Raw genomic sequence first — 24,400 nt, 5'->3', positions numbered from 1 at the left:
ATGACCTAAGAACTAGCACTCTCCACCAACATAAGTATCCATCCAAGCTGTCTTCAAATGTCCAAAAAAAGCTACAAAAATTAAGAGTGCCCTTAACTCTGTACTCTTATCAATTCAAATTTGCCTATCATTGATCAAAGCAAACTGAGTCTCCTTCTTTTGAGGTTTTTAAACAGAGGCTGGGTGACCATCTGTCAGGAGTGCTTTGATTGGTCATTCCTGCGTGGCAGGGGGTTGGGCTGGATGGCCCTTGTGGTCCCTTCCAACTCTATGATTCTATTCTATTACTCTGACATAAGTTGTTGAAGAAACGCACTCAATCTCAGCCAAAGTGGACTACTGCACTGGGTGGGAAGCAGCTTTCGTAGGCTGACCAGACGTCCCGCTTTTGGCGGGACAGTCCCACCTTAAAACAATTTGTCCCGCGTCCCGCCGGTTTTTTCAAGTGTCTTGGTTTTTGAAAGGCTGCCGCACTGCCTTCTGGGGTGCAAGGCAGTGCGACAGCCTCCCGCACGCACAGCCGCAGGGGTGCACGGCCTTCTGGGGCGCTCCCATTTCGGAGCGCCCCAGAACAGGCAGTGCGCTCCTGTGGCTGTATGCGCACGCTCGCCTACCTGCCCATCCCGGTTCACAAAGGTGACCATCTGGTCACCTTAAGCTTTCGTATATTTAAAGTAAATTAGATGATTAAACAAAGAAAACTCACAGCCTTCTCCAAAATCAAAGATGAAATACACAGTCCATTATTTGCCTCTCCCGAGTTGGTCTTCTCCAAATACAAAAGATCTTTTACTTACAATGTGCTGCTTCCCTCCAACAAACACGGAGTGTTTATTTCAGAACATGACTGCTTGATAGAAATTGAAGCGCAAACTAATGGTGGTTAGCGTTCCTATTTACTGAACAAACATCGTGTTTGGGCAGAGAAAACAGTGCGCCTTGGCTGCTTGTTGACACAAGGATGAACAACAGGGCACCCCCTGCCACATCTTGTTTCCTTATGGAGCAGAACAACACGAGACAGACAAATCCATTGGTTACCTGCAGAAATCCTGCAGGGTATATCTAACCCAGGGAGTTTACTGTCCTCAGCTGGGCAGAGAAAGAAACAGAACACCCATGGTGGGCTGATCAAAATGAGAAAAGGACCTGGCTTTGGCTTGGATGGAAAGAAGCGTAGTCTCTGTGAATACTCAGGGGGGAAATAACTTTGGGGAAAGGTTCACATTCCCATTGGACTCGTCCACAACACTTGATGAAAAATCCACGGAGTGGGGGAGAGAATTCAAAGAAAAATCTGCCCGTGATTTTGCCAGCACTGTTTTCTCTTCAGGTTGTATAAATTCTCAACTGACTAAAAAGACATTCTGTTGCTCAGATGTGACCCTTGTGTGATTTAAATCTGGACTGTAATCTGGAGAACCAGGTTTGTTTCCCCACTCCTCCACCTGAGTGGCAGAGGCTTATCTGGTGAACCAGATGTGTTTCTGCACTCCTACATTCCTGCTGGGGTGACCTTGGGCTAGTCACAGTTCTCTCTTAACTCTCTCAGCCCCACCTACCTCACAAGGCGTCTGTTGTGGGGAGAGGAAGGGAAAGGAGCTTGTAAGCCACCTTGAGTCTCCTTACAGGAGAGAAAGGTGGGGTATAAATCCAAACTCTTCTTCTAAACACGACGGCTTGAATATTGCCCTGACTATGACTAGAGTTCATCAAACCGGATTTGAAGTTGGTTTATTAACCACATTACAATTGTGATTTCATGTGACATACTAACATGAGCATCGGGGATTGTTCCCCTGGAGCTGCCCAATAGAGTTGCTAACCTCCAGGTGTGGCCTGGAGTTCTAGAAGTATAACTGATATCCAGAGATTTGTCCCCTAGAAAAAAATAGCAGCTTCAGAGAGGAGAATTTACAGCATTACATACTCATTAAGTTTACTCTTCTAATTATACCCTTCCCAGGCTCCAACTCTGAAATGGCAAGAATTTTCCAGAGTTGGCTACCTAATTTTTATGCCCCTTAGCTACAGAAACACTTGCCAATATAACAGTTATCTTGGTAAAGACCAGCCTTTTTATCTCAGAAATCATAAACAAAAGAACTTTACTTATACTGAGAGAAAACTATATATAGATATATAAACAAAGTAATTGACATTTGCAGTTCATTATTTTGGTTGCAATTTGGTTACCAATAACAAACATAGTTTACAGTATTAAACTTTCAGTAAGAGGCTTTTACATAGCTTTAGTTAACAGAACACTGAACAACATCTTTCCTCATCAGACAGCTACAGTCTTTTAGAATGTTCACTTTTACAATGTTCACTGAGCTCTCCCTGAATTCCATGCTTGCTGCATGCAAGACTGTCAACTCCAACAATATGTTGGTCACTGGGGTTGACTACCCAATTTTCATGCCTTTTAGCTACAGAGACACTTGCCAAGGTGAAATTGATAGAAGCCAGAATTCTTAAGGCAAACCAGGACTCATAGAATCATCTGCAAGGCAAACCTTGGCTTCACCGACTAACCATAGTTATTACCAGCCATAGTTTTACATTAAACTGAGCTTGCTGTGGAAACCATAGTTTGCCCGCTCAACCTTTAACACCAGCCAAGAGTTTACCAAAACCCAAGGAGGTAAAGACAGTTCCCAGTGCAAGCATCAGGTAATTACTGATTCATAGGGTGACATCACATTACTTTCACTAGCCAGACTATATTTTATGGAGTAGTTGCCATTACCTTCTCCAGTCATCTACACTTTACCCCTAGCCAGCTGAGAACTCTTTTCACCAACCCTGGAAGGATGGAAGGCTGAGTCAGACTTGAAGAGGCCACATGAAACTGACTTCGGTCAGAATTGAACTCAGGTCATGAGCAGAGCTTTGACTCCACTGCTGTAGCTTACCACTCTGCCTTATGGAGCTTCAAAGGAGGATGTAATTAGCAGTAATTATAGGGGAGGGCGGACCTAAGCCCAACGTTTCTTCCAGGTTTGTTCTTTTAGTGCCAAACAATGATTTATAAATATGTCTGAACTATGCCAGAGGAGGGAGGGAGAGAGTTAGACCCTAGACTACCAGATGTTGTGAAAATCTACTCCGCTACAGCCCCTTTCGACTCATCTCTACACATTCAACCAGGTCCAAGAAATCGCTTTGGGGGACTTTCCAGCTTGCTGGCAAGATGGTAACTAAGAGATTCAAAAAACAAAAAGGCTTTAGAAAAACCAATCAGAAGCGTAAAGGAGATCAAAGCATTTTTGTGTGTCGATCCGGTCGCCAAAGAGGGACGGGCGAGGGGAACAAAAGCCACAGAGTCTAAAGTGAAGATATATTTCTGCAGAGAGAAAGAGTAAACAGAGAAGAGAGAGCGCTTTTGTGCGCCACAAGTACCTGAATTCAAAACACATGGCATTCACGTGCGGAATCTCTCGGATCTAGAGTGCCAGAGACAAAACCGCATGAAACAAAAAGCCAGAGGGGAAGAATAAAAGACAGTAAGGAAAATGCAGCCCTATCTGCTGCTTCTCAGGTGAGCGTTTTTGTGGCCCACTCCAAATCAATTACTGTGGCAGGGTGCAGATAGGGTCCTGTTGGCGCACGTCAAAGCATTCATCTGTGTTCTGCATTGTGTGTGGATTTCTTGGAGCCTTTTGATAGCTGTTTTGTGGCTCTGGCTTTCGACTGCTTTGCCCGTCACTGACGTACAGGCCTGGGGTAGCTGGGGCCAGAATTAACCCATTGTTAAAGTCTTCAATCGCTTTTATTATTAGCCACTCCGGGAGTCCCTTGGGGTTGGACACAGTATGGGAATGTGAGCCATTCATGAGATCTTATGAGAGAGCCAGCGTGGTGTAGTGGTTAAGAGCAGGTGCACTCTAATCTGGAGAACTGGGGTTGATTCCCTGCTCTGCCACTTGAGCTGTGGGGGGCTTATCTGGTGAAGCTTGTACACTCCAGGACATGCCAGCTGGGTGACCTTGGGCTAGTCACAGTTCTTCGGAGCTCTCTCAGCCCCACCCACCTCACAGGGTGTTTGTTGTTGGGAGGGGGAAAGGAAAGGAGATTGTAAGCACCTTTGAGTCTTTTTACAGGAGAGAAAGAAGGGATATACATTCTTCTTCTCTCTTCTTCTTCCCTCCTTCTTTTCCTCCTTATTCATCCTGCCCTCCTTTCAAGGAGCTCAGGCTGTGGCTCAGTGGTAGAGAATCTGCTTGGCATGCAGAAGGTCCCATGTTCAATCCCCAGCATCTCTAGTTAAAAAGGACCAGGTGAGAAGTCATGTGAAAGACCCTGTCTGAGACGATGCAGAAAGGCTGCCAATCTGACTGGTCAATACTAACGATGATGTACCAGTGGTCTCATTCAATATAAGAAAGCTTCAAGGTGTAGGATTCGCAGTGCCTCCACAGTTTATCCTCACAACAACCAGGTGAGGTAGGTTCTGCTGAGAGAGACTGACAGGTCCATGGTCACCCAGTAAGCCTCATGGCAGAGGGAGAACTGGAATACAGATTGACCAAATCATAGTCCAACTACTACACCCCATAAATTTGTACCAATTCATTCTTTTGATTGAAAAAATACTGTCTGCTCTGTATTCTCCAGGTCCAGAGAAGCTGCAACAACATACATTCTCAACACATCTGGACCTCCTTGCATTACCATTTTATTACATGATTGCATACCCATAAGTAACTTGACCTGATCTACTGGATAAAATGGGGATTATATGTGATACGTTTCCCCTCTTTCTCAAATAGTGAGAAATTCCAAAAGAAGCGCTTCTGGGTCACTTTTCCTTTGGGTAAGAGCACACTGAAGACTTATGGGGCCTTCGTAGTCCTGTGCTGTGGCATACAGCCACGCCAGTTAAAATTCAGCTCTTGTTCTGCTGCTAGACCAAGCCACAGATTTACAACACAATAGAAGCAGAAGTTGCAACAGACATTAAGATCTCAGTGTCGATTTCACTATTTAGTCTGAAATTCTGGTAAGGTATGTAGGAAAGTTTCACAAACTCTTGGAGTACAGTTTGCCATGTTACTTTTAGCATAAACAAGATGGCAATATTGATAAGACTTTCATTGTTGGGCTTTATCACACCATTACTCCCGTGATAGCTGCTAATAAAACATGACTAAATTTCCTGCTATTCTGTTTCTGCTGTTGAAAACAAAAATCATTTAGTCCTAACAGAGAAAAACTTGGAGAACCTAGAGCTGATTCGTGGAACACACACTTTGCAGAATTGGTTTAATTTAAAAGATCTCAGGTAGTTGAGCTGCAAAAAAGGTCCCCCTGATGAATAAAGGAGTAGTTTGGATTTATACCCCCATTTCTCTCCTGTAAGGAGACTCAAGGAAGTTTACAAGCTCCTCTCCCCACAACAGACACCTGGTCAGGTAGGTGGGGCTGAAAGAGTTCCAAAGAACTGTGACTAGCCCAAAGTCACCCAGCAGGAACATAGGAGTGCGCAAACACATCTGGTTCACCAGATAAGCCTCTGCCACTCAGGTGGAGGAGTGGAGAATCAAAAGCAGTTCTCCAGATTAGAATCCACCTGCTCTTAGCCACTATGCCACACTGGCACAGGTAACTTCCATTTGCCATCCTCCAAGTTTCCTGTTCCTCAGCTCATCAATGAACATAGCTCTTTTTCTGGACACCACAATCTCTGGCTTAAATCCTATTATGAACGAAGCCTGAACCCACTGCTGCTTTGGACTTCACCTGCCTGAAAACAATGGCCCTTAAGCCTTTGTGTTGGCTTGAGTTAAATTGTTGTTCAAGTCTCTTAAGAAACATCCCCACCAATGGCTGCTTATGAACACAAAGGTAGCATTCAACTTGGACAGCCCAGATCTCCAAGGTAATGAATTGGTGTTGAAAAGGATCTTCAGAATTCTGTTTAAGATACTATCTAGAGGAGGAGGATAATTGATTCAGGCCCTCTGGAAACGCATCAAACACCAAAGGGTAGTTGACTAGCTGGTATGCTTTATTTACAGGAGGTCAAGATTATGTGTGGATACACATAAAGTTGCTTTAGGATGAATCGGACCACTGGTCCATGATGCTCAGCACTGTCTACTCAGACTGGCAGCAACTCTCCAGGCCTCAGGCAGAAGTCTTTTCATACATTTATCTAAAATCCAACATCTAAAGTTCATTTATGGAGGATGGTATTGGCATGCATCATTAGTGGATATGCAATATGTGAAGGTCAACAGGTATATACACACTTACACATATACATATAAATACCGTATACACACACATGTGTGTGTATATATGTGTGTGTATATATTTATACATATACATATTATATATACATACACATATACATATATATAATATGTATATATAGATTTAGATATAAACAAACTAACACTTATATGTCGATACATTTACAGTTCATCACTTTGGTTACAATTTGGTTTACAGTATAGTTTACAGTATTAAACTTTCAGTCAGAGGCTTTTACATAGCTTTAGTTAACAGAACACTGAACAACACCTTTCCTCATCAGAGTCAGAAAGCTACAGACTCCAACTGTCACTTTTAGAATGTTCACTGAGCTCTCCCAGAATTCCGTGCTTGCTGCATGCAAGGCTGTCAAATTCAACAATATGCTGGTCACTGGGGTGCCAGCAGGTCAATGAAGGGTCTAATGAAGAACCCAGCTCCCATTTATCTGCCCACCAGACTGGGCAGTAGCCCCAACAATAAGCACTCTTTTTCCCACTGAGGTCCCACTTCTCCCCAAATTCCTCCCTCCCCAGGCTCCACCCCCAGATCTGCAGGAATCTCCCAGTCCAGAGTTGGAAACTGTATCGCAGGTGCTGAGAAAAGCTGTTGGAAAGTCACCACCAGTTCAGTAGTCAATGCTGAGCTGAGCTGATCAATAGCCTGACTTGGTAAAAAGCAGTTTCATCTGGGAGGGAGGATTCAATTGTTCCTCCTGTGACCTTTCCCAACATAAATTACTCCTTTGAAGACATACTTTGCCCTGGTAGGGAAAACAAAGGACTCCTATTTGTAAAAGCTTAAAGAGACAGGATCTAATCCTGCTAGCCCACCATCAGTATATCCCTAATTTTGTTCTGCCTAGAAAATTACACATTTTTTCCCTGAACAGAGATCATTGTTGTTTCAAGTCCCTATCTGAGTCCCTACCTATTATCTGTGCATGGCTTTTCCTTCTACAAATGATACGCTTCCTCCTCCTTACTTTTGCAGCTCAAGTGACCATTTTCAGATGTTTCTTTAGGCCAGCTCTATTGCTTTTCCTCCTGTAGCTTTCCTGAATGCTATTATGTGCTTCCTCTACAGGAAAACCTTGACAGTGGTTAATTTGCTTTGGCAGTTGATAGAAGGCCATTTTCTGTCGATTGCCCTTTAGGCCTTCAGCTATACCAGAGCTTCCTCCAGCACCATAGGATTTCTTCCTTATTTTATGGGCATTTGAATGAGAAAGTAATCATATCTTGATCAGCACGTGGTCGTTTATATTCTTTCCCCTGCTTCCCGAAACTGGGAGGTTGGCAGTCACACCAGTGAATAAAGGAACGGTAGATTTAGGAGATACTAATTTAATTAATTAGCAAGCCTTTATTGGCATAGACAACAGTACAACATTAATAAAAACAGATTAAAAAGCATATACAATACATGAAATAAATATTAGGTCGAAGGAAATCTACTGGTGTTTAGTAATTTCCAGAAGAAAGTCTGCCACTATCATACTGAGAGAAGGATCCGGATTGTCCAACAAGTAGTGTAATCTAATTAAATCGGGGAGATTGGGTAAATGTAAAGGAGTAAGATTCACATAATTGGATCTGATTTCCTTGAATCTGAGACAGTGTAGTAATTGGTGGGCCAGAGATTCAACTGAGCACAATCATGGGCACAATCTTTTAGCCTTTTCTTGCTTATTAAATCTGCCAAGGAGATACTAATTAATACTGGGGTTAATTAGCACATGGCCTCAAACTGGGACACCTCCCCACACCCCTGGACGGAGGCACATTCTCAGATCTCAACAAAACTTTATACCCCACCTTTCTCTCCTGTAAGGAGTCTCAAGACAGTTTACAAACTCCTTCACTTCCTCTCCCCACAACAGACACCTTGCGAGGTAGGTGGGGCTGAGAGAGTTCCAAAGAACTGTGACTAGCCCAAGGTCACCCAGCAGGAATGTAGGGGAGCATCTGGTTCATAAGAGTCTGCCACTCCTGTGGAGGAATGGGGAATCAAACCCAGTTCTCCGGATTAGAGTCCTCCACTCTTAACCACTACACCACGCTGGCCCTGCTCCAAATAATCAAGAGTTGCCATTCCTCCAAACACACTAATTAATGAAAGGCTAAGAACATCTTCAGCAGGTCATGGTCACTTACGGTAACGGCAGCCGGAGTCTCCGCCAAGTTGAGACCATCCCGAACAACATCTGTACACAGTCTGGTACTGCATGCTATACACTTGCCTGTTTTCCACATAATACACTGTCCTGAAATAGAAAGCATATGGACTATTATGTTGTGCACACAGATCAGTAACAAATACACCTATGCTTAATTGTAGCTATCATTCACGCAAAAAACCCTCTCTCTACAATACTTCTCTGAGACCAGCTCCAAGTCTCATCAAGTTTTAGTATAGATACCCTCCATAAAAGTTGTACAAACAGCTGGAGCGGATACAGTGCCTTATCCCCAGTGGCCTCCAAGAATATGAAGGTATAGAAAACTGCGCTAAAATACTGCATAAGAAATCTTCCCCTTTCCAGTTTCACCAGGCTTTCGAAAGCAGTTAAATAAGATTGATTTGGCTTTGCTGCCACTTTAAAAAAAAATCCATAATTTTCAAAATATCTTTTTGGCAGGACATTCAACTGTTTGCTCCAGATGCAAAAGGAATGTAAAAGTGAGAGAGAGAACTTCCTGCGCATTGCAGAATGCCAGGTGTATCCATCAAAAAACATCTGCCAGCCCAAATTCTGGCTCCTTTAGGCTATGTGTTCTCGGAAACAAACAGCTCCCAAGAAAATTAAGAAAATAGGATTGCCCACCAAATTGCATAACAGTGAAGTGAACAATCATCTAGCTTTTAATCGATAATTGACTGGTTACATTTAAATCTGCATATTAACCCAATCCCCAAGATGCATGAGATAGTAAGTATGAGCTAGTGCAGAGCATCATTTGAAATCTGCAATGGCATCTCCCATACTTTATATTCATAGCAAGGGGAGAACAGTCTGTTTACCTGGTCAAGAACCATCTCAGGGTAAAGGAGGGCAATTTGCATTGAGAATGTGAGATGGAAGACAGGTTTAAAACTTTCCCCTAAGCAACTATTTGGATTTGGATTTATACCCTGCCCATCCCCGTAGGGCTCAGGGCGGCGAACAACATAGCATAACAGTATAAACAGAATAAATACCAACAAAATACATAAGAACTATAAAATAAGAAACAAATTACAGATGGCGACTTAAAACACATCAGATTTAGCAATTAGCCGATAACAATAACTCCAGTGATGGGATCCAAAAATTTTAATAACAGGTTCCGATGGTGGTGGGATTCAAACAGTGGTGCTGCCGCACACACGCACCTCCAGTCCCTGTTGGGCAAGGAGGTTGCTTTAGTAACCCCTTCCCAGCACTCAGAAAAAAATGAGTAACCACTTCTAGTGAAGTGATGAGAACTGGTTGGATCCCACCTCTGAATAACTCCAAATCCTCCCCTTACAGACACACATAGAACTGTTCCTTTTGGAAAATTCCAAACACTGCTCTCCAACTTCTTGCATGATTACACCCTTGGTTGTAGAAACAGCAAAGATGTGCTAATAGACACATGAATAAATGTAAAGAAACTGCTTTATACTGAGTCAGATAGTCAATGTTTGCAAAATCGATATGGTCTCTTCTGATGGGTCCTGTAGGGTCTGAGGTAAGGTCACTTACATCACTGGCTACTGGACCCTTCTAACTTTTCAGTGGATCAAAACTGGCAATGCAAATGCTTGACCCCTGACCTGTGGCCCCTCCCGTAGTATTCTTAGCATCTCTGTCATTTTAAAAAACCAGCCGTTTATGACAGTAAACGCACCAGAACCAAAACATTCTCCAAATATACATGTGCACATAACTTTCACCCACACCAGTAAAAATTGCCCTCCCATAATTAATTTTTTAGCAGTTCCATCCATCTGTGAAGCCCTATGAAGCTCTGCTAAAGGATGATAACGCATCATTTGGTTTCATTCAAATAGTCCATACATATTTGGAAAAGAAAAAGAAAGGGGGAAATCGTTTGATCTATGGAAAATAAGAAGTATTTCATCCTTTTGAGTACAAGCAGTTAAAACATGGAGCGAAAAACACATCTGGAAAAGAAATATCTAGTCATCAAACTGCAAAACAGCTAGTAAAGTGGGGAAAACCCATCTGGATCTCCCGCTGCTGAAATCTCCCTCCGCACTGCACTCGGTTCTAAGCTTAATGAAGTCTGTTTTTTACATCACAGAATCCACTTTAAAAAGTGCACATTAATGTGAAGAACTCAGAAAAGAGTGTCAGAGAGAAAAGTTTGCTGGCTAGACTGAATGCATCTGTGCTACCTGTTCCATTTTTCCACCTATCAGTACAGTACAGTAACTTTTGTTAAGCATCAAAAAGAGAAACACTGAATAAAAATAGACGAAATAAGAGAACTGGGAAGAATGTTGAAAGTGTACAAACATAATATATACAGAGAGAGAAGCCCAGAGGATTATTTCAGAGCATTAATCAAGAAACTAGCCACCATTGGAGAGTACAGGCTAATCTAAATTCCCCAGATAAGCCTCCACAGCGCAAGGGGCAGAGCAGGGAATCAAACCCCTCCAGATTAGAGTACACCTGCTCTTCACCACTATGCCACTGCTGCTCCTGTAGTACTCAGAAACCTGTTGGTGAATACTGGCTACCTTTTTGTGATCTTCCTTTGCAGTGTGCAGATGCATGCAGATGTGTTATCCCAAACATGTAAGGCAACAGTGAAGCAATGTGCCATGTTAATAGGACAGGTAGATCAGTTCGCAACCCAAACAGATAATTTTTAATCTCCCCTGTACCCCATTCGATCCAATTTACTTTCTGTAAGAGGGAAAAGTCACACTGGCCACTCTAGGCCTAATTACTTGCTCCCTCCCCTCCCTTGCGTGCCACCCCTCACTTCTTCCCCTCCCTCACTCCCCTTCCCTTGCATGCCACCCCTCTCTCTCTCCCCTCCCCCTCCCTCCGCTAGGTTGGGTGGGCCATGTCCAGATGCCGGCCCCCTCACTCCCCTCCCTTGCATGCAACCCCTCACTTCCTCCCCTCCCTCACTCTAGGCCTAATTACTGGAGGAGGAAAATAGCAGCTGTATACAAACCCCACATGTACAATCAAGTAAAAACTGCTTTTTTGCAATGTTTTATCAAGGCATCCATCAGTAATGAACAGGAGAGGGAAAGATATAAAAGGAACGAAATCTGCAACAACAGTGGACTGGAAAGGCATAATAATCTCAGAGATGCATCCCCCCAAGGCTATCGGTCCACTGGGATCTTCTCCTGTGGCCATAATGGCCAACCTGCCCTATGCAAGCTAGCTGCACATGCACACCACTATGTGCAAGACCCAGGAATAAAACAACAAAGTGACAGAGGATTCGAAATGCTTTGATTCCATTTTGCAACCATTTTACTCCTGAAACACAACAGCTGTCTGGGTTCCACTGTGGCATTTCAACGTCTCTCGGACATCACAGGTCAGAAAATGGAAAATGCTGCAGAAGTAAAAGGACACATTTTGCATTTCTCTAATAAGGTTGAAGAGGCCATGCATGCCACTGCCCCATATGAAATCGGCGCATCATGGACCATGTCCCAAGTTCCTCTGCGAGGCAGCAAGCTTTTGTGGCAAGACACAGCTATCTGGTATTTGGAAAACTACTGCCCTACACTAATACCCAACAGGACTTCCAATAAAAGCTTATAAAGAGAGGATCTCATTAAACTGTGTTCTGTAATAATATTCCATTAAAAGGCACGATGCTCAATTTTCCATCTGTTCCAAAAGTTGGACAAAATGGCTTGCTTAAAAAGGCCCAGAGGAGTAGGAAGGAGAGCTGAGGAGCACAGGAGCATGGAACAGTTTCGTTGCCTTATACAGTTTCTGATTTAATCCAGTTCCTCTGGTCTGAGCTCAAAATGCCAGTCAGAGTCACGTCTCTTGCTGCCACAGGAAGTGCAGTCACACAGAGATCTCACCTATTTAGATGTACATGGCTCAGAAATACCTCAAGAATACACAGAGTTGATAACACCTCCAGACCTGCCTGAGCATCTTGTTACATCAAGGATCATCTGGGTGAACGTAGCCAAATATCTTGAATTATTAACTGAACCCCAACAGAGATGGATTATCACAAGGGCCAGATCCAAAACCTTCCCATCAGCCATTACAAAGGGTCGTTACTTATCCATCCCTCTCCAGGATCGGGTTTGTCCGCACTGTAAAAATCAAGTGGAGACTCTTGCTCACATTATTCTTGACTGTCCGAGATATGTGGGCATTAGGAATTTCTCTCCCAGGCTGGCCCTAGACACATCTGAAAGTAACTCTGACTGTTCTGTTGTGGAGCTTCTGTTAAACACAGATGTCATGCTCTTGGAAAAAGTAGCAAAATTTCTTTTACGAGTGACAGAACTTTCTAAGTAATGTATACTGCTATATACAGTCTTCCTGTCTGCGTTTTGAATGTACTCTTGATTTGTATTTCAAAAATGTCTGGCAACGCTCTAGAACCTATTTTTAAATGCCAAATAAAGGTGGTTGTTGTTGTTGAAAAACAAGCCTGTAAAAAAACATGAAACACAACAATACAGAAACAGATGTAAGAATAGAATTATTTTGAAAAAGGTGAATTCTGGAATTTGGTCAGCAAACCTGCCAGAATCACTGATTCTGATAATCAATGATAACCACACTACAGAGATCAGTTCTCCTGGGGAAAAATAGCAATTGCGGAGGTTGAACTCTGTGGCATTATGCCCTTCTGGGGTCCCTCCCCAAGCCCCACCCCCCAATTTTCCAGGAATTTCCCAACCTGGAGTTGGCAGCCCTACACCCCTTTCAAGTGTCACGGTCACTTGGCAAGGCAGCGTTGGCTACATAATTCAATTCCAAAAGGAAAACAGTAGTAGTAGTAGTAGTAGTAGTAGTAGTAGTAGTAGTAGTAGTAGTAGTAGTAGTGGTGGTGGTGGTGGTGGTGGTAGTGGTGGTGGTAGTGGTAGTAGAAGTAGAAGTAGAAGTAGAAGAAGTAGTAGTAGTCGGAGGAGGAGGAGGAGGAGGAAGAGGAAGAGGAGGAGGAGGAGTTTGGATTTATATCCCCCTTTCTCTCCTGCAGGAGACTCAAAGGGGCTAACAATCTCCTTGCCCTTCCCCACTCACAACAAACACCCTGTGAGGTAGGTGGGGCTGAGAGAGCTCCGAGAAGCTGTGACTAGCCCAAGGTCACCCAGCTGGTGTGTGTGGGAGTGCACAGGCTAATCTGAATTCCCCAGATAAGCCTCCACAGCTCAGGCGGCAGAGCTGGGAATCAAACCCAGTTCCTCCAGATTAGATACACGAGCTCTTAACCTCCTACGCCACTGCTGCTCGATTTACCATTCTTTTAACAATTGACAAAGGTCTTCTGATGCCCATTTTCCACCATTGCCCAGAACAGGATGCCCCATCTAGTTTAAATACTAGTTTAAATATCCAGCTGGAGAAAGAAGAGCAGCTGTTGCGATTCCCCTGTTACAAGAAGGAAATCTGGGAAACTGCAGCCAAAATCAGGTCCAGCCCTGGGTGTGCCTTTTCCGGAGCTTGTGAAGATGCTTCTGAATCACCGCAGCAGCCCATTGATGCAACTCCAGATGGTGACAGACCTCGCTCCTCCACATGAGTGGCAGACTCTTATCTAGTGAACTGGATTTGTTTCCTACATCCCTGCCGGGTGACTTTGAGCGAGGCACGGTTCTCTCCGAACTCTCTCAGCCCCACCTACCTCACAAGATGTCTGCTGTGGGGAGAAGAAGGGATGGTGTTTGCAAGTCGCTTTGAGGTTCCTTACGGTTGAGTATAAATCCAAATTCTTCAGCTCTTCCTCATATGACTTTTCCCTCCCTTCCTTACCAACTTTTCCACTGGCATAAAGGGGAGGAAAGGGTGTGGGGAAGAGAGAGGGGGCAGGTGACCAAAATTCACACCCCAGGTGACTCAGGTAAATGGCGCCTGAGTCATATGCCCCCCTGCCTCCTAGATACGCCATTGAAGAAAGCTAGTGTGGCATGGAGGTCACCCCTCACTTTGTTAACCCTTCCGTCACAATGTAGGTTGCAGAGTGCTGCTTATTTATTCGATCTGTAAAATACCACCTGAACCGATTACTTAATTACAAACAGCCAGTTCTGTTCTATTCTCTCTTGACTTCCTTTTTGTTTTGGGAGTTGTGACAATAATTTGCTACTAGCGCAAACCCCGCCCCCTCCTTTTCTTGTCACAAAAAAAAATTCAACATTTTTGAACATGAAAAGAGCAACTACTTCCTAATAGAGAGGGGAAATGTTGTGTTTCTGTTCCCTGATGTACAACATGCAAAGAATAAGTCACAAAGCAAGCAAGCACTGAACAAGCTATTTGCAACTGGAGAATTCGGAGCCTTTGAAGTCCTGAGACAGCAGACAAGGCCCCTCACATTTCAAAGCATTTCCCTCGCTAGACAAAGACACAGACTTCAAGACAAAGTATGTTGACATGTATCAGAGGTTCAGTTTGATACCGATTCTTACCGGTGGGCAGATCTCATCAACAAGCTAATTGTCAACAATTACAGGGTGTTTGGAATTCCTTAAACACTACACAACACTTTAAAGCCAAGTTTCTTCCAAGAACATTTTTTAAAAAGTATTTACCATTTTAATCAGACCTGACTATCCTACAACGTTTGGGAAAGGTTAAGGCTCAAATGAAACCAATCTAAAGGATTCTGTAACCAACAAGAGGAACAGAATCCCTAGGGGCGTACTGCCCAGGGGAACATATGGGGTCAAATGTTGCCGGGCTGTGGCCATTTAGTCACATCTGGGGTGGAAAAGCTGAAGCAAATGGAGCAGTGGTTGCTCTATCAAGAAAAACTCTGCACTGTTCACACACACACACACCTCTGGAGAGAGAAGGGGGGCACAGGGCAGGCAAGGGGCAGGAGGGAGGATGCTGGGGGTGGAATTTCACTGGCATTGGGGGGCGTACCTCCCCTCCCTTCCCCCTTCCCTGGCATGCCATCCCTCCCTTCCCCTCCTCCCCTCCCTCCACTAGGGTGGGTGGGCCATGTCCAGATGCCGGGCTCCCTCCCCTTCCCTCCCCTCCGTTGCATGCCACCCCTCACTCACTCACTCCCCTCCCTTCCCCCTTCCCTTGCATGCCATCCCTCACTCCCTCCCCTTCACTTGCATGCCACCCCTCCCTCCCCTCCCACTCGCTCCACTAGGGTGGGTGGGCCATGTCCAGATGCCGGGCCCCCTCCCCCCTCCCTTGCATGCCACCCCTCACTCCCTCCCCTCCCTCAAGAAATCTGTTCTATTCTCCACCAGTTGAAATTGCAGACTTATATACAGTGGAACCTTGGTAATAATCACCTTCGGTTTTCGCCTTCGGTTTCCTCTGTCAGGGCCAGCCTGTTTTCTCTTCCAACAAATTTCATTTTCCAAATAATGTGGAAAAGATCCTAAAGATCCTTGAACAACATAACAGGAAGTTGGGTTGCGAAGTCTAGGTTGGGAAAATTCCTAGAGATTTGGGGCCAGAGTACCCCAGGCACTATTTTTTATAGATACGCCCCTGCGAATCCCTAATAAATAAAGGTCAATGCATCCTTTCAGAAAACAGATGCTAGGCTGCACGTCACACTTAGAAGAGCGTGTAAACAAGAGGGTGTGCAAAACTATAGGTTTTATACACACAATTAGCACCTAATCATATATGCAAGCTCACGCAGTGAACATATGCTCAGACTCCGCCCTGCGTGTTCAGGCTGCTAAATAAATGAACAAACTTACTTGAGACAGACTAATACTGCACCAGATTATTGCTCTGTCAAAGTGAGTATTATAGACACACTTCTCTCTGTAATACACCTCTGAAGATCCCAGCCACAGATGCAGACAAAACATTAGTAATAAGATCTACCAGACCACGGCCACACAGCCCAGAAAACTCACAACAACCAATTCGGGACTATATGCTAGTGTGGGAACATACAAATTTCTCGACTGCTGCACCTCAATTGACTACACTAACATATTTTTCTGAGACAGAGTATAGCAAGATGAGTTTCCTTCCCTTCCCCAAAGCCTTTGAGACTAAACTGGTGGTTCATAACCTGGGGTACATGTTCCCCCAAGGGTACACGCCAAAGCATTTGGGGGCACATGAAAAAAATTACACAATGGATTTGCTAAAATGGGGGTACAATTTTTAGGGAAATGAGGTATGTTGCCAAGGGGTATGTGAGTGAAAAAAGGTTGGGAACCATCGGATGAGATAATCTAGTGATCTAAAGCAATCATAAACTCATGGAAGCATCAGCACCTACCTCCGTTCGTAGCCCATGCACCAGGGCTGCCCTCCGCAGCCTGGCTTCCATGCTTTGACCAATTGAGAAAAGGCTTGAACGCGTGGCTGCCGCCGGCCCACCATTGCAAGCTCTTGCTCAGCACAGACATTTGGCCTGCAAACAGGGGGTTGGAAGAAAGAAAATACATGGGTGCATTAGTCTTAGGTTCCTTCTCTGAATTGGGGAGGGAGTCCCCCAAGAAAATGTGAGTGTGTCACCATTTTAGTTGCAGAGATAAGAAAAACTAAGGATTATTTATAATCCCTCCTTTATAAAATATGAATCTGCTTCTGACCTCACTGTTCTCGCCAGAGGTATCAGAGAACAAATATGCTTCTTATCCTGATGTGAATAGCCTAGGCTGGAGCAGCAGTGGTGTAGTGGTTAAGAGCAGGTGTACTCTAATCTGGAGGAACTGGGTTTGATTCCCCGCTCTGCCGCTTGAGCTGTGGAGGCTTACCTGGGGAATTCAGATTAACCTGTACTCTCCAACACATGCCAGCTGGATGACGCTGGGCTAGTTACAGTTCTGTTGAGCTCTCTCAGCCTCACCTACCTCACAGGGTGTTTGTTGTGAGGGGGGAAGGGAAAGGAGTTTGTAAGCCCCTTTGAGTCTCCTTACAGGAGAGAAAGGGGGGATATAAATCCAACCTTCTTCTTAATGTCATCAGATCAGAAACTAATAGGGTTGCCAACTTCTAGGGGGTATGTCCACGAAGATTAAAATATTCACCAACAGGTTTCTGAGTACTACAGTTTCATATGCTCAATTTGTGTTCACTGATTCTATCAAAAAGGAACTGGCACATTTGTTCAATGTAGATAGCAGAAGGCCACTGTTTGCACATGGTGGCATATATTACATTGGATGATGTGCCTCAGTTTTTGCAAACTTATCTATAGTTTTTTTAATGGCCAAATGGCCTTTTCCTGCTTTTGATAAGGTAACAGTCCTAATACAGTGGCTCAAATGACCATCAAGACTAGAACTATCTTTTTAGGGGTGTTCACAACACCATGCACAATCGAAAAAGCTGCACCAAACACTGTTGGTGCACATGGCAAAGGATTCTGGGATACATCACTTAGATCTGCACAATGTCCTAGAATAAGCACACTCAAAGTTGCACTGATCACGTTTGACAGCCAGTTGACTCTCAGCACCTCTCTGCATGAAAACAGAATTGTTTGTTTATTGTCAAGTTAATTTTTTCATTAACCTAAACCTGTCTGATGATGGATATCTATTCTTAGGAAAGGGAGGATCACAGAGGCGAGATGTGCCAAAATAAATCAAGCAAAGGGTCCATCAAGGAAGCTGCTCCATTCATTGATGATGACTAAAGTTAGCAGATTAAAAGGGTACAACAAGGCGGTTTTGGAACAAACCATACAGCAGCAGAGACCTTATGTACCTCTCCTTTACCAAGATACACACACACACGCACATGGACTGTGTGTAGGGCTGCCAAACGGATACGTGGTCGAGCTGTTCTAAAATTGTATATTCGACAATCAACAATTGGCTACAGTTTGTGGATTATGAACTTTTATCTGCCTAAGATTTTTGTTTAAGAGATAAGGTGTCTACAGGAATTCACAACTTTTGGGTAGTGCCAACGGACAAACTCCCTAACTTACAACTCATATCTACACATTCCCCCCTTAAAGAAAGAGAGTTCTGGTTAATATCAAGGTCTAGTGAAAGCCAAGACAATTTTGAAAACTGGATTGTCAGATATTCAAAGGGGAGAAAATGGGGTGAAAATATGGGAGCTTCTTTCATTTCCACATTAAACAGTCACTGCTTTGGGGACCTACAGTTTTTCTGTCTTCTATCAGCTTCATGTGTGTTCTACAGAAATTGATACAAACAGGATCTTGAATGAGGAAAGCCTTTGTCTTTCTGGTTTGGGATTCTCCAAAGTGTTCTTAATCTTTTTAAGCAGTTGCAGTGAGACCCAATTTGAAATGGACCTGTGGTGTTGGGGGCGGGGGTTGTGCTAATTCAGGGGTAGGGAACCTGCGGCTCTCCAGATGTTCAGGAACTACAATTCCCATCACCCTCTGTCAGCATGGCCAATTGGCCATGCTGGTAGGGGCTGATGGGAATTGTAGTTCCTGAACATCTGGAGAGCCGCAGGTTCCCTACCCCTGTGCTAATTCATTCCTTCACAGATCTTCAGGGCTTCTATTGGCTCTAGTAAGGGGGGAAGGACAGGTGTAATAAGGGTGTTTGCTACGTGGGGGGGGGGGGAAGGGGGTGCTATTAAGGAAATAACCTGAAGAGTAGCTCTCCCCTCTTCAATCTAAATTCTACTCCCAGTTTCCCGTGACTGTCTTTTTAAAAGTTACATGAGATTCAGGAGATCCGATCAAGGTTCTCATGCATAATATTTCGGCCAAGAAAATGTTATGGGTGGAGGGCCTAAATGAAACTGACATCGATAGTTTCTATATGGTCCATCCCACCCTTAACAATCCCAATAACCTGGGATATGGCTCATTAGCCAGTCAATGTCATTAGGTCAAAACAGGCTTGAAACGAAGTGTTCTGGCTTTTGATTGGGTCGTCAGACTCATATATCCAGACCCTGGCATTCTCAAATGATACTAGAATTCAACCATTCCAAACGATCCTCGCCTTAGACTTCTAGGCGTATAAAGCTAATGAGTTTTCCAGGAACAGGGAAATATTGGTAGAGTTTTTCAAAGCACACTCACGAACAGATGCCCAGCCTGCCATAACAACATATGGAAATGATGGTTTTGCATTTAGCGGACTGTTCAATGCTAGCTGGGTTTACAAAGAAAACAGGGGTGGGGGGGGGGAAATGCTGAGTTGAAATCGTCTGTCTTGGCAGGAACTCAGACTTGTACGGAAACTTTCCAAAGATCTGCATGCTTTGTCAAGCTAAACCCATAACCTTTAATTACAATACAAATCGCGTTTAATGCTAAGAAGAAAAAGGGGAAGAGGAAGAGGCAGGAAGTGAATACAGCTCTCATAAAAATTAACGGTCTTTTCAATTGGAGAGTTACTAGTCCCTTGCCCCTTTTTTCCCATGCGGGGAAAAAAGGATAAAGCTTTAGCTGCTGAATTTCTGCTGGTCGGAAAACGTTAAGGGCACAGGAGCCTGACCAGAGGGAAAACACTGGCAATTAAATTCTGTCATAGTCTGAAGAGAAGGTACAGAGATCATTTCATTCCATTTTTTTCAAGTGTGGTTTATTTTCAGTTTTTTTTCATTACCTCTCCCCTATGCCTATGTTGATGTCTCATACAGAACATCTGAAGTTAAGCATCATAATTCAGTGTGATTGAGACTTTGGCTAAATAAAATAGTGATCAAATCTCCATAAATATGCAGCTGGAGGTGGGGATTTGATTGGGGCTTCAAGTGGAGTAAGATTTTACTCCTTTTCCTTTGACATACCCCAGGTTTCAGGTCTGATCATTTTACTTAATGGGAGACCCATAGCACCATGGGGGAAGATTTGATAATGCAAATGGAAAGGGGTTTTAGAAACTTTCCTCTTCGCCAGTCCGATTCATGCCCCACTATTAATGTTTAGCCATAAAATAATGGGCAACATTCATTTCCTGTTCTATCAGCATTTATCCTGATCTGATTCTCAAGGGCATTTATGTTTAATTTGGGTCATAAATGGGATTTAAGTCCCATTCTGGCAATACATTTCTCCCTTACCAGTGTAAACCAGCTTGTAACTTGGCTTTCTTTGTTTCCCGCTGAGGAAATCTAGGAACTGCTGTTCTATGAGATATTACCTGCACTGACAAAAGAATTTTTAGCGACTTTATAAAACAACTGTTTCTTAAGCGTTTGCGTGTGAAATGTGCCAGCCGGTGGTCATTGTCTGATTTTAGGTAATACTCCACCTCAGTCTTCCTATCTGTCAAATGGCAATAAAACACAGAATGGTACAGCAAATGATGGCAAAACACTGAGGCACTGGAATGGTTAGTGTGAGAGATTTTCAAGAATCCATTCCAATCTAAAGGAAATTAGAGGAACTACTTTCTATGTACCTTCATAATTTCTATCCATTCTTTCCACTTGAGGCACTCAAAGCAACTCACAGTCTACTAAAACATCACGATTACCACATGTAGACAGTTAAGAGTGGTGTACTGTTTAGAGAATCAGACTAGGATCTGGGGGCCAGAGAGATCTAAACTCCCACTCCTGCCATATAGAAAACTCCCCTACTGGGGACCTTTTGGATCTTCAGTCAATAACAATCCCTCCTCATCCTAACTCTGGCAACCTCTCAGGGTTGTTGTGTGGATAAAATGGAGAAAAATGTGAAAGATGTCATGCCCTTCGGGGCACACTTAATCATCTAGATGCCATGTCTGAAGCACATGGTACCAGGGGGGGTTGTTTCTCTGTCCCCTCCCTCTTTGGAAAAGTTTCATTTAGCTATATAGCTGCTCATAGATAAAAGGATAGGAACATGTTGTGAGCAGAACAGTGTGGCCTCCCTCCCAGATTCTTGTAATCTTAGCATCTGTGTGACTAGCGGATATGCTACTGACATTAGTAAACAATACACATAAAAGCATGTTAAAACAATCAATGCACCATACACATGTTACCTCAGATCTTTTGCAACAATCTTGCCAAGAAAATTATCCCCATGTTTGGTGGGCAGGGGTGAAACCCTATAAAGGTGAGATTTTACCTCACTTAAGGCCACGATCCTATACTCACTGGATTCACGGGAACCTTTAGCAAACATGCTTAAGATTGCAGCTGAGGTCATATCCAAGACGTTTGGGTCCACCACTTGATCTCTTAGCTAGTAAAACTCTACAACAGCACTCCCACAGAAGACCTCAAAAGTTCTGCTGAATTAACCAAACCATTCCAAAGCAAAGAGAAGTTTCAATACTCACATGTGCGGTAGCAACTTGTTCCCGTGGGCGGCTGAGGGCAGCTTCAGCACAAAGATGAAGGACAAGGTCAGAGCATGGATCTCCATCGCATCCAAAGTCACCCAGGGTGGGGCCACCAAACCCCCACCAAGTCTTCCCAAGCAAGTGGTTATTCTGGCAAATCTCTGTTCTTCAGAGACAGAGAGACACAGAGAGAAAGACAGAAAAGCTCATTGCTACTTTTTTGACCCAGCCAGCCAGGGTTTCTCTCTCTCTCTCTCTTTATAAAGGACACATTTTTGGAAGTCACACAGTTTTCCCCCCTTGCTGAGAGAAGTATTGGTCACTCTGGGATACTTCCTCCTGGCGTTCAGTACAGTCAAATCCCCCTCTGGCTTCTCACGTCCATAGAAAAGATGGGGAGGGGGTGGAGGGGGGGGGGTCACAGGGATGGAACCCAAGCCAGAGCTTGCTCCTTAAGGTCGCAGGTCAACATTTGGCACGGCGGCTTTCTCGTCTGGCTTTCGCAAGGGGTGCGGGTATGGCTGGAGGGGCTGGCAGCTTTCAAAAACCAGGCTCCATCCCAGAAGCAGCCCCATCTGGGGGTCTCCAACTCCGCTCCACTTTCTCAAGGTAATTGCACATCCGACCCTCCCAGCAGAAAGAAAACCCCACCTCCAACAGGACACAATGAATTCCACCGCTCCTTTGCACAATAGGGAGAGATTTCCATTAACCCGCTCTCTGCAAAACCCCGTACCCTGCAGGAGCGTCTTCTCTCTCACACACACACACACAAACTCTGGCTTCCTCAACCCTTTCTCAATGGAGGGGCTGAAATCTCAGGACAGGGACAAAACTTCCCTCCCGTTCTTTCCACATGCTCTCTCGTTTCTCCTCCTGCTGACAGTCAGAGATCCCTCCCACACCAGCTCTCAGGTTTGGAGGAGGGGACCAGTTTGGAAAGGAAAACCGAAATGCTTGGCTGTGGCCAAAGCATTTTTGCAAGACCCGCATACCGAGGTGAGGGTTTTCCACTCTCTTTATCTTCACCTGGTGCCCAGAGAGAAGTTTGACTCAGACAAAAGATCCAGCCTCATCTAAATGCTTGTAGCCTGATCTAGGCGTATGTTAACCCATAAACTGTCTCCCTGGCCCATTCCCCAGTCAGTTTGTTTAGGAGAGCAGCCAGATCGCCTGTTCCAAGAGAAATTCTATTATGTACCTTCAGAGCTGATGATAGAAAAATTACAATGAAACAATGATGGGAGAGGGGGATTTTAAAATTTTTAATTTGCCCGTTTTGCCTCAGGAAAGGTACTTTTGAAAGGTTTTTGTCCCTCTTCTAAGAATCAAAAGTCTGAGAGGTTTCTGGTGGTGGAAAGCTCTATCACAGTGATGGCGAACCTATGGCACGGGTGCCAGAGGTGGCACTCAGAGCCCTTTCTGTGGGCACGGGTGCACAAAGTTCATCATGTGGGGGGGGGGTGGAAAATCACCCCCCAATAAGATCATCACACACACATCTAGGGGTTGGCCTGGGCAATGATCCTTTACCTGGAGTAAGCTCAGTTGCTGGCAATGGGGCTTGCTTCTGAGTAAACCCTCCTAGGGTCAGTGATTCACCCACTTAAGCATTGCGTAACGTTGCTTTAGCCAAGCTTTAACTCCTGAGTAACACACATGCCTTAGAGCCAACCATTTTTGCCATGTTGACACTTTGCAATAAATAAGTGGGTTTTGGGTTGCAATTTGGGCACTCGGTCTCGAAAAGGTTCGCCATCACTGCTCTATCAAGTTACTGCAGACCCTGTAGGATTTTCAAGGAAAGAGAGGAACGGAGGTGGTTTGCCACTTCCTGACTCTGAATAGCAATTCTTTAGATACTCAAGATAATGTCTTTAAAGGTAGCCAATACCTGAGTTCAGGTGACTTCTGTCAACCCTACCTATCCAACACTGGAGCTCCACAAATCTGTTATGTCTGAGGAAACTGGATGGCTTTTTAAAAAGTGCAACAGTTCACCAGAAAGTATACTGCTAAACACTGTATAAAGTACACTACCCCCCCCTCCCCCCCCACCACCACCACCACCTGGTACCTGGTCCCCATGAAGCCTGCTGGGTGATCTTGAGCCAGTCACAGTTCTCTGCAAACTCTCTCAACCTCACCTCCTTCGCAAGGTGTCTGTGGTGGGGAGAGGAAGGGAAAGGAGCTTGTAAGCTGCTTTGAGACTCTGTACAGTTGAGAAAAGTGGAGTATAAATCCTTCTCTTCTCTTCTTCTAAAATATCTCCTGGTAACTGTTGCAGTGTGACGTCTGCTAAACAGGTTCTGCTGCAGTGGCTGAAAAATATAGCCCGCTCCCAGGGAAAATGTAGTTTACAGGTGTCAGCATTTGCTGACTTGGCTGCCATTAATGAGAAGCAGCTGGGAGGTTCAAGGAAAGGCACACATGCAAAGTGTAGGAAAAGGGATGGAGGTCACATAGAGATAAGGTTGCCAATCTCCAGGTGGTTAAAATGGCTCACTGCTCATTTTTCCCACAGTATAATGTGGGCTGATTCCGCATGGGCCAAAAACAGCAGTGTGAAAAAAGTATAAACCCTTTTACACCATGTTCACACCGTTTTCACACTGCTGTTTTTGGCCCATGCGGAATCAGCTGTGATATATTAACCATAACAAAAATGCTTCATAAAAATGTTTTTATAATAATGATAATGATAATGATGATGATGATAATAATAATAATAAGAGGAGGAGGAGGAGGAGGAGGAGGAGGCAGC

The 24,400-nt window shown here is 44.3% G+C and overlaps 1 protein-coding gene across 1 annotated transcript in view; it reads right to left on the bottom strand.

Moving 5' to 3' along the window:
* Positions 1–22,510, bottom strand: part of MEGF6 (multiple EGF like domains 6) — a 154,350-nt gene extending 131,840 nt beyond the window's left edge. Inside the window, exons 1-3 of the mRNA XM_048519305.1 lie at positions 21,634–22,510; positions 16,692–16,826; positions 8,418–8,527 (exon numbers count right to left, since the gene is read on the bottom strand). Coding sequence (XP_048375262.1) covers positions 8,418–8,527; positions 16,692–16,826; positions 21,634–21,719 — 331 coding nt within the window. The 5' untranslated portion in view covers positions 21,720–22,510. The remainder of the gene's footprint in view (positions 1–8,417; positions 8,528–16,691; positions 16,827–21,633) is intronic.
* Between the last annotated feature and the right edge of the window lie 1,890 nt (positions 22,511–24,400).

The sequence above is a fragment of the Sphaerodactylus townsendi genome, linkage group LG16, assembly GCF_021028975.2.
Source record: "Sphaerodactylus townsendi isolate TG3544 linkage group LG16, MPM_Stown_v2.3, whole genome shotgun sequence".
Classification (NCBI taxonomy): Eukaryota; Metazoa; Chordata; class Lepidosauria; order Squamata; family Sphaerodactylidae; genus Sphaerodactylus; species Sphaerodactylus townsendi.
This window is presented reverse-complemented; position numbering and strand designations above follow the sequence as displayed.